General features: G+C 42.6%; 1 protein-coding gene across 2 annotated transcripts in view; it reads left to right on the forward strand.

Moving 5' to 3' along the window:
• The window catches only part of BRCC3 (BRCA1/BRCA2-containing complex, subunit 3), a 77212-nt gene extending 75177 nt beyond the window's left edge, over nucleotides 1-2035 (forward strand). For both annotated transcript variants that reach the window (XM_008587940.1, XM_008587942.1), the window contains 2 exons: nucleotides 519-688; nucleotides 1825-2035. In XM_008587940.1, coding sequence (XP_008586162.1) covers nucleotides 519-670 — 152 coding nt within the window. In that variant the 3' untranslated portion in view covers nucleotides 671-688; nucleotides 1825-2035. The remainder of the gene's footprint in view (nucleotides 1-518; nucleotides 689-1824) is intronic.
• Nucleotides 2036-11117: the final 9082 nt, after the last annotated feature.

Genomic DNA, 11117 nt, shown 5'->3' on the forward strand with positions numbered 1-11117 from the left:
AAAAAAAAAAAAAAAAAAAAAAAAAAGAGCTCTCCGGTGAGTCAAATTACGTATTTATTTCTTTAATATACATAACATTTGATAAGCAATTTTCCTACAGGGCTCTGTGGAAAACTAAGCTGCAGAAGGCAGACTTCTAGCTCTCTAGGAGGTTACAGCAATTTACAGTATGCAAAGGTCTGAAGGGTTCCTTCCCTGGCCCTTAGCCCTTTTGCCTAAGAGAGTAAAGAGCTGGCCGTCTTTCTGCTGTCTGCATAGCCAGGCTTCTCTCTGGCTTATGGATCCAGGGGTATTCAGGATGGCTTCAGAATAGGTAATGTCTTTGCTCTATTCTTCTGTCTTTCCCCTGGCTGGCCATAGAAAACTGTTTGCCATTCCACTTATTGTGCTTTTTCTACTTCCTCCTCTAACCCCTTCTTCCTGTGTTCATGGTTGGGTAACTGCTGGTGGTGAAGTGGGAACATGACAGTGAGCTGTGTTTTTCCACAGTTTTCTCATCTGTGTTTTTCTTATTGAAGTGTTTACCAAGAATCTGTGCAGTCAGATGTCAGCAGTCAGCGGGCCTCTCCTACAGTGGTTGGAGGACAGATTGGAGCAAAACCAACAGCATTTGCAGGAGTTGCAGCAAGAAAAGGAAGAGCTTATGCAAGAACTTTCTTCTCTAGAATGAAGCAGGAGACGAAATGAGGTAAAAAACTTTTTTTTACAATTTGTGTATTAAGCATGGTCTGAAAATGCACAGAACTCAACCGCAGGCATACAATGGAGAGCTCTTTTTATATCCCAATGGGTAAGTTTTCCACATGCAGTAAACACAAGATGTCTTACTGAAAGTTTCATTAGAGCTTATTGAATGCTCCTACCTATAACTGACCTACAATGAACATGTGCAAGATGATTTAAGTAGAATGTGACACTTGTTTTTTTTTAAAGAGTATGGGATGTACATTGGCAAGGGATATCTTAGAATAAAATGTCTGAGGAGAGTATTTTAAAGTTTTGTTTTTCCCTTTTTTAACTTGGAAGTCTTTATTGCCATTTTCAGATGCATCCACTCCCTAGAATAAGCTACAGGAAGATTATTTCATGTTTCGATTTTGTAGTTATGATGCTTATGTTGGACTAGTAAATAATGAGTATACTCAGCCTCGTGAAAGGAAGTGTAGTGGAGAGGCACATGTCTCCTGTCTTCCTTTTTTTATCTCTAAAATATGTATTCTGAGATACCTATCAAAGGTTGAATCCATGTAGGTGCCCTTTTTAACCAAACAGATGACTTCTAGCATATTTGACTCTGAAGCAAATTGCTATTGAGCAGATCTTATCTTCCTAGGAATTTCCATTACAATGTAAATATGTTTTTTCCAGAAACATTTAGGATGTAATAAAAACCACGGTTTAAAAAGTTCAATTGCATTATTCTTATCATGTATAACCACAAATGATAAGTGTGTCTTCAGAAAAGAGTCAGGCCCATTGCATACTAGAAACTTGGAAGAATTAAAAAGAAAGAAAACAAAGAGAGCCCCAATCTCAACAACAGTAATTAAGGTTGTTTTGGGTTTTTGTTATTTCTTCCTGTTTCTTCCTAGATTATCATTTTTCAGATTTCAAAGTGTAGTCCAGAACTACCTGCATCAGAATCACTTGGAGGTCAAACTGTCTCTGGGGTTGAAACCCAGAAATCTGCATGAAATTCCCAGCTGATTTTGAGGCATGCTAATGTATGAAAATCACTACCCTAGGGCATATGGTATGTAAATGCTATATTTTCCCTAACTTCCCAAAGCCACAGTTTTTCTCTATTTTTTTCTTTTCCTATAGGGAAGATGAAAAAATCCAGTGTAAAATTAATTAAACTAAATCTTTCGAAGAAGAAAAAGTTGGAGGACTCACATTACCCAACTTCAAGACTTACTATGTAACTGCAGTAATCAAGATAGTATGGTATTGGCAGAGGGATGGACACACAGATCAATGGAACAGAAGAGAAAACCCAGAAATAGACCCACATAAATATGCCCAACTGATTTTGACAAAGTGGAAGAGGAATTTTTTTTTTTTTTTTTTTTTGTCTTTTTAGTGACCGGTAAGGGGATCACAACCCTTGGTGTTGTGTCGCCCACACTGCGCTCTGGCAGTGAGCGCACCGGCCATTCCTATATAGGATCTGAACCCGCTGCAGGAGCATCGCTGCACTCCCAGCGCTGCACTCTCCCGAGTGCGCCACGGGCTTGGCCCTGGAAGAGGAATTTAATGAAGTCTTTTCAACAAATTATGCTGGAGCAATTAGATGCCCATAGGCAAAAGAAAATGAACCTCAACCTAAACCTCATACCTTATGTAAAAGTTAACTCAAATGTATCATGGACTTAAATGTAAGGTGCAACCTATAAAACTTTTAGAAAGAAAATCATAGTAGAAAACTCTTTAGGATCATGGGCTAGGTGACAAATTCTTGGACTTCACCCCAAAAGCACAATCTATGAAAGGAAAAAGTTGATTTGTTGGACTTCATCGAAATTGAAAATGTTTGCTCTCTAAAAAATTTAAGAAGAGGAAAAGACAAGCTACAGACTGAGAGAAATTGTTTGCAACCCATATATCTGATCAATCTGAAATATATAAAGTGTACTCAAAACTCAATAATAAAAAACAATCCAGTTGGAAAATGGGCAAAACGTATGAGTAGACCTTTCACTGAAGAGGATATATGGATGACAAGTAAGCACATGAAATGATGTTGATATTCATAAGTCATCAAGGAATGCAAATTAAAACCACAATGAGATATGACTTAACACAATGACTAAATTAAAAATAGCAGATATAGTAAATGCTGTTGAGGATACAAACTGAATTTGTCATACATTGTGGACAGGAATAAAATGGTATAGCCACTCTGGAAAAGAGTTTGGAAATTTCTTATAAAGTTAAACATACACTTAGCATAAGACCCAGCAGCTGCACTCCTGGACATTTATCCCAGAGAAATGAAAAGCTATGTTGGCTTGAAAACCTGTACACAAATGTTCACGGCAGTTTTATTTGTGACAGCCAAAAACTGGAAACAATGCAGATGTCCTGCAATGTGTGAATGGTTAAACAAATCATCTGTATCGTGGAATACTACTCTGCAATGAAAAGGGACAGACTATTGATACACACAGTAACTTGGATGGACCTTGGCGGTATTATGGTGAATGAAAGAAGCCAATCTCAAAAGGTCACATACTGTGTGATTGTATTTACATAACATTCTCAAAATGACAAAATTATAGAAATGAATAACAGATTAATGGTCACCAGGGACATGGACTGGAGGGGGAGTGGGATATGTATGATAGGGATGACACAAGGAGTTCCTTTGTGTTAATGGGATAATTCTGTATCTTGATTGTGGTGTTGAGTATGTGAATCTATACCTGCGCTGAAATTGTACAGACCTACACACACACAAATGAATGCATGTAAAACCTGGCGAAACTGAATAAAGTCTGTAGTCTAGTTAGAAGAATTATTCCATTGTCAACATGTTGGTTTTGACGCTGTGCTACAGTTATGTAAGACCTTATTACTGGGAGAAACTGGGTGAAGGTCACATGGGACTCATTGTATTTTTGCAACTTCCTGTAAGTCTACAATTATTGTAAAAAAAAAAGTTAAAAGTTTTAAATAAGGAACTAGAAAGTATGGTACTTACTTTATGAAATAAGAAAAGGGTGATAAAAAGAAATTCCTGAAGGGAATAAAATAATTTGAGTATTTTTACAGGCCAACTTTGAGCCCTTTCTGGCTTTTATTCATGTATAAAATGAGATTAGAGTAGATGACCACAAGGTTCAAAAGTGTTGAGCATCACAAGGAACAGTGATGTGAACAAGATGCGTCATTACTTTCCCAGCTGCACCAACCCGGTTTACTTTTACACAAAATATTGCGTTCCGCACACAATGCTGTATCTCCTGGACACCAGATTCTCCATTTTTAATCACAGCCAAGACTCTGATGGAACAATATATATTTTTTCTCTCTGTTTTCTTATCTCCTGTACATTCAACTCATTGCATTCTGACCTCTGCTCACATCACTCCATTGAAACCGTCCTGCCAAAGTCATCAATGACCTCCACATAATGAAAGTCAATAGATGCTTTTCCTGTCCTTAACGAACCTCTCAGTCTTGACACAATCGGTCACTCCTTTGAAATCCACCTCTCTTGGCTTCTGCTACTCTATTTTTTTCTGATTTTTATCTTCTGTACCTGTTCCTTCTAAAATTCATTTACAGGCTTGTCTGTCTTTGTTTGTGTATATGCAGTTGACAGACAAATCTGTGTGTCCTCCATACCTCTGTCCGAACTCTAGGGGCCTACATTTCCACTGGCGAAAGAGGCGAACGCTTCTCTAAGGACCTAGGTGATGTTTACTTGACTCCCGAGGAGTGAGACGTCCCTTCACAATGTTTGCTCCAGGAGATCCATTGCCCATTCTGCCATAGAGGCCCCTCCCGATGCATGAGTTCCATACATCCTTGGGGGTGAAGCCCCCACTGAGCCACTTAGAGGAGAACCCACCCTCTTTTTGCCTTAGTCTATCTCCTCTTTTAATAAAGCGTTGCTTGCTTTACTGCTGGGTACATTGTTCATTTCTGTGACTTTGGAATCCAAGAGCCTAATTTAATTACTGGCAAGAATTGGAAAGCTTTGGGCACAAGAGAAGACCCTAGCTGCAGGAGGCAAGTGGCCACTGGGACTGTTTTGCTCCCATGTCTGTGCTGCTGATGAGTCTCTCCTGGAGTTCCCAGCCTAAATTCTGATGAGGCAATGCTTTAATCTCTTTTACTCTCCTTTCTTCCCCTGTTCTTCCTCTTTAAAATGACTGCCAGACAACTAGATGTGAGAAGCTGCTCCCTGGGGCCGGCAGCAGCTTGCCCTGATGGGTGACTAGCAGAGGTAGGAAGGCCAGTCCCCCACCATGTAGACCTTGCCTGAGCAGGTTCCCCCTGATGGGGGATGCATGAGAGTGGTGGGAGTTCATTCCCACGCCTCCAAAGAGACTGGAAGTCTGAAGCCGTTAAAATCCTCTTTACCTTTCTCTAAATGTCCGAGCCCTCATCTACTGTCTGGTTGGGTTGTATCCACTACTGTATAGGTGCACCCTGGAGGGCTACTGGCTACGCTTGGTTCCTCTCATTTAAATCTAGTTGGTACTTTTCTTCTTTGTGCCGACTGCAGTGGGGAAAACTGCTTTTTCAGTTACTGTGTCAGTGGAATGGGTTGGCCCCACCGATTGGGACCAGGCTAAACTGGACCCCACTGCTCCTCTTTTCTTTGTTTGTTTGCTTGGTTAGGAATTTAGTTGAGTCCCGCTAATCTGAATGAGTCTTCCAATCTTTGCACCAATGCCCTTTGGGGCATAAATGCCTGAGGTAAGAACGGGAAACTGAAGTTAAGTATGGGGACAAGTGCTTCAAAACCTACTGTCCTTAAATGCATGTTAAAATACTCTGAAAAGGGCTACTCTGGGGAGTATGGAGTCAAAATGACCCCCGGGAAACTCTGAACCCTATGTGAATTAGAATGGCCCACCTTCAGTATTGGGTGACCTCCAAAAGGGACACTAGACCTCCCAAAGGTTCTACAGTTTATGAGGTCATTACAGGGGAACCAGGGCACCCGAACCAATTTCCGTATAGACTCCTGGTTGACTATAGCTATGACTCTGCCACCCTGGGTCTGGTTCTGTGTTCACAAGGGAAAGAGTAAGATCCTTGCTGTACAAATAGTGAGAAATGAAACTTACTGCTATGCTAGCCTTGTAAACGTGTCACTTATAAAAGCTTTGTAGGACCTGAGCTCAGGGTCCAGATTTCCAAGCATTAGCTTGTCTGGGCCCGTCAGTGTAATGAAATACCTGCCTCTCCAACCCTCCAAGTGCTGACCACTCTTGGTCCAGTCCGTTTCCATAACACTACACCGTGAATGACCCTTACAGACATTATGCTAAGTGAGAGCCAGACACAAATGCCCACTTACTGTGTGAATCTATATGAAATGTCCAGAACAGGGTTATCTTCAGAGAAGGTGGATTAGTGCTTGTCAGGGGCAGGAGGTTGGGCCTATAGAGTGATGATGGCTAAAATACACAGGGTTTCTTCTTTTTTTTTTTTTTTTTTCCTTTTTGTCTTTTTTCGTGTCCGGCAACGGATCGCAACCCTCAGTGTCGCTCCTGTACCGGACCGGGACCGGCAACGGGATTGCAACCCTCGGTGTTGTGCCCACACCTCGCTCAGCCAGTGAGCAGGAACCGGTCTGTATGTGGGATCCGAACCCTCAGCGGGAGCGCTGCCGCACTCCCAAGCGGCGCACTGTAGCAGTGCGCCACCGGGCCGGCCCCACAGGGTTTCTTCTTGAGGTGATGAAAATATTCTTAAGTTGACTGTGGTGATGGTTGCACAACTCTGTGACTAAAAGCCATTGAATTGTTCACTTTAAATGGGTGAATCATATGTAAATTTTGTCTCAATAAAGCTGTTTTTTAAAAAGGCAGAAAAAGAAGCTTGTGTGCAGCTCTAGCTGACCCTGCAGGCTGGCCTTTTCCACTCTGCTCTGGACCCTGTAAGTTCCCGGCCAAGGAGATAAGATTGGCTCCTGCTCTGCTGTCAGCTGCCCTTGTAGTGTTTATTTCTGTGTTTAAAAAAGAAAAAAACTCCTTATAGAATTTGGATAAAACTTGCAATGAAGATTAGAAAAAGTTTAAACGTTTAAATTAACGTTGTGAGTGAGGTTTGGGCTGATCAACTGTATGAATGAGAATTGTCAAAATGTGAATTGGTGTAGAAATCTGGTACATGTTTAAATGATATGTGCATATACTTAGAAAGCGTTAGAGATTGTCTCTGAAGTCCAAAACTTCCACTGTATAAATATTGTCTTGCTTGATGGCAAGTTAAAAGTCTCAGGCTCAATGGCTGTGGCTGCCCACCAGCTAGTGACTGATGAGACCCAACAAAATGGAGGTGCCTGCTTATCAAGGAACATCTGAAACAATGTGAGTCAATTCTAAACACTTTGTCTCTCTGTCAGTCAAACAAAAATGGCTCTTTCACAAGGTAAAGAACTCTATGTTCCTGATTTAAAAAAGCAAACCAAACAACCCCCCCCCCCAAAAAAAAAAAAAAAACATACCTGTAAGTCTTGTCCAAAATTGGCCCATTTGTTTTAGGGGAGAGAGGTTATATGAGACTTTTGACCCTGTTTTGGGCTATTGGTGCTGCCTCACTGCTGTTAAGACTTTTTCAGGTTATAATGTTACTATTCTGGTGCAATTGGCTGACTCTGATCACACAATTGAGGTCCTTGAAGCTAATCTGTGTTAGGTTTTATGTGATCGACACTCTGCATACCCTCATACTTATGGCTGATACTGGTCAGTGTACTGTGGGACCAGATGTGTTGAGAAGTTTAATACTTCATCAGGTTGTCAGGGATGTTCCAAATGGGAGAATGCCACGATTAGAACAGTGATGGTGGGAAAAGTACACCCCAAAACCAGCTGTGTGGCATCAAGAAAGCAGTATCGGATGCCAGGGCAAGAGAAGTAGGGGATCATTAGCCTGATGAAGATGTTTGCAGAAACAGGAGTGCTTAGGAAAACTATTCAGCATGAAGTCTGCAGGCGTAAGCACTCCGGTTTCTATAAGCATCTTCATTAATGTACAGTGATCTTTACTCACCCTAAAGGCTTTGGTACACTGAAGCTGCTGAAAATGCCCAGGCCTGGTTAAAAGATGAATCAGCTCTATTACAGACCAGACTGGGCCTCTTACCCTCTCCCAACCTCATAAACAGACATTTTATTTAAATGGGAGGTCCTTTTCTGGGTAATTGCCACATTTACAGCCCAAAAGGCCTTCCTTAAGTGTGTACTGCACTGGGACTGAGCCTCACTTGCCTATCCTTTTTCAGTACTGGGCTGCTGCAGCTGGCAGCGCCAAAGAAAACTGCTTAAAACTACATGGAAAAGGGAACTTTGCTTGATGGCAGGTTGATGTGATGCTTAGGTTGGACACACACCCCCCACCACCACGAAATGCACCTTGTTAACACTTAACATTTTTACTGCCTCGTGGGCAGTTGTCCACACTGTAGCTTGCACTTGACAGAATGACTGGATGTTTGAGTTTCAGCCTTTGTGAGACAAACATTACAGCAGCAGATTGCACAGGATCTATGCGAGCCACATGAATGCCTGTGGACAAGGAGCTTCAGGATGAACGTCAATGGAATCCACACATTCATCAGATCTGTGCTGCCCAGGCAGCAGGCACTACTGAAAGATGGCATGCACTCAAAGGAAAAACTGAAATGGACAATTGGGTGAGCAAGGCTTACCTTCCAATGCAGCACAAACTTACGACAGTTAGTTTGGGCTATACATGTGGCAATTTTGCAGAAGGATACCTTCTATCAAAATGATATGTTTAATTATGAGGTGGGGAGTAGGGAGGAAACTTAAACTGGTTTTAAGAGCCAAACTACATAGTTAACTCTTGTCACTCTACCTTTGTTTCTCCCTGCCTACCCCTTGGACACTGTTTTAGTCCGTTTTGTGTTGCTATAACAGAAACACCTGAGACTGGGTAATTTATAAGGAAAAGAGATTTATTTGGCTCAGGATTCTGGGACAGCTGCATCTGGCATGGGCCTCAGGCTACTTCTACTCATGGTGGAAAGTGGCAGGCAGCTGGCGGGTACTAGCAGATCACATGGCAGGAGGAAGCAGGAGAGAGAGAGAAAGGGGAGGTGCCAGGGTCCTTTAAAAAATCAGCTCTCATGGAAACTAATCCAGCGAGAACTCACTCATCAATTCCCCCTCCCCCAGGGAGAGCATTAATCCATTCATGAGGGATCCGCCCCCATGACTCAATCAGTTTCCAACACTGCCACATTGGAGATCAAATTTCCACATGAGTTTTGGAGGGGACAACACACCCAAACTCCATCAGACACTAAGCTACTGGAATTTGGGAACAGCAAAAAGGAGCTGGGGCTGGGTGATTCTAGCCTGGTGCTCCTTTTGCCACCTGGTTATGCTTGCAGGATTTGGATAATTATGACCACTGATGATAATGATCATGAATATGAGGTAGTCCTACCATGGCCCATGCATCAGAGGTGAGAGACATTCTAGGTTCAAGAGTACAAGGAAGAAGTTGCTGAGCCACCCAGGGACGAGTCTGGTGGGGAGAGCACACCTGCAGCCCCGGGAGGTCAGAGACGGAGAGAGGAGCCACGAATCTCTCTCGGTTCTTGTGTGCAGGGCATTTGGACAATTTAACCCAGACCGCCACTACCACTCTCAACTCGACAGCTGGCCAATGAAGAATCTTAATCTAAGGACTCTCAGAAATGTTCCAGCAGCTGCTGAATTAAGGAGTTAACAGCCTCCGCTCAAGATGATAGAACAAGATAAACTTCCTGGAAACTAACAAGACTTTTTTTTGTATAAAAACAGTAGAATTAGACTTGGGCTCTAGGTCAGCACAATGGTGCTGCTGAGGTCGCTATACCTTCTTACCTAAAAATCAGGCCTATATTAGCCTGCCATGCACTAACTGGTTTATACTCTCTAGAATAATTGGTAATGGACAATGACACATTGCCCTGGACTTCCAGCTGACCAATCAAGGCAGGGTATGTGCAACTGTCAACACCCCTTACTGTGCCTGAATTAATGAAATATGGAACTGGTCTGGCTCTAGTTGGGGAGCCTGGCTGAAGTGCATCCTCCAAGGGGGCCTGATGTAATATTAGAGAATCATAGTCACAGTTATTCTTGTCCTCTGTTGCCTAAAACAAACAGAATAGGGTATAAGCCCCTATAAGCACAATTAATCAGAGTATATTTGATGGGTTGGCCTATGCTCCTGATAATTCATAGCTTGATATTTGAAAATCCAGGGGTGGAATTGTAGACAATGGGTCTGCCATGGGACCCTTGTGACCTTGCATGAATGTATCCATACAAGCAAAACTTAAATGGCACCTTAACTGAGTCTTGGCAGGATGTCTTATGATCCTTCCGGAACACAAGAGGATGGGAGGCTTGTGAGGCGCTGCCTCAAGGCCATCTCCCTTAGCCTCCTTATCTCCCCAGGGAAGCTATTGTGGGACAGCTTATCATCTCCTTGTGGATTCTAATGAGGCATGAGGCTTTCCGCCCTGCCTCACTCAGTGTATAGCTATAGAAAATAAAACTGCTACCTGCAGTCTAGAAGGGGCTCCTTGACAATGGGGTGTCCCACAACTGGTACAGCAGTCCCCCAGCCTTTCTTGTTTTATTGCTGTTCTGTTTGGTGTGTGGGATGAAGACATGGGTAGCTAGCACTTTTGCCTCTTCTTTCTCTTGCTGTCTTTGTAGGTAATAAACTGAATCTTAAAAAGATGTGTTATTACTTTACAAGCTGCATCAGCCACTCTTGGGCTTGGACTTTTGCTTGACAATGTGGTAGTTATGTGCAAGAGTGTCCTTATTTTTGAGAATTGCACACTGGAGGATTTAGAGGTGATGGGGCATAATGTCTGCAGCTTGGTCTCAAGTGGTTCAGAAAAAGCCTCATGATAATGGTGGTACACACACACTGCACAAATGTGGCGAACTGTTAACAATTGAAAAATCAGTGAAGGTACATGGGCGTTCTTTGTACTGTGCTTCCAACTCTTCGGTAAGTTTAAAATCATGTCATAACAAATTACTTTAAAAAATCTATATATGGTGCATTTGAACAATGCAAGGCTACATGAGAAAATGACAACTGGATAACTACCTTTGGTGATTGACATTAAGTCCAGGAAGAAAGAATCTTACTGTTCACTTGGAACTCTTTTGTAAACTTTAAAAAAAAAATTCTTTTTTTTTTTTTTTTTCCTTTTTTGTCTTTTTTCATGTCCAGCAACGGACCGCAACCCTCAGTGTAGCGCCCGTACCGGACCGGGACCGGCAACGGGATCGCAACCCTTGGTGCTGCGCCTGCGCCTCGCTCAGCCAGTGAGCGGGAACCGGTCTGTATGTGGGATCCGAACCCTCGGCGGGGGGGCGCCCCCGCCCCCCGGC

The sequence above is a fragment of the Galeopterus variegatus genome, unplaced genomic scaffold (assembly GCF_000696425.1).
Source record: "Galeopterus variegatus unplaced genomic scaffold, G_variegatus-3.0.2 Scaffold4604, whole genome shotgun sequence".
In the NCBI taxonomy this organism is placed as follows: Eukaryota; Metazoa; Chordata; class Mammalia; order Dermoptera; family Cynocephalidae; genus Galeopterus; species Galeopterus variegatus.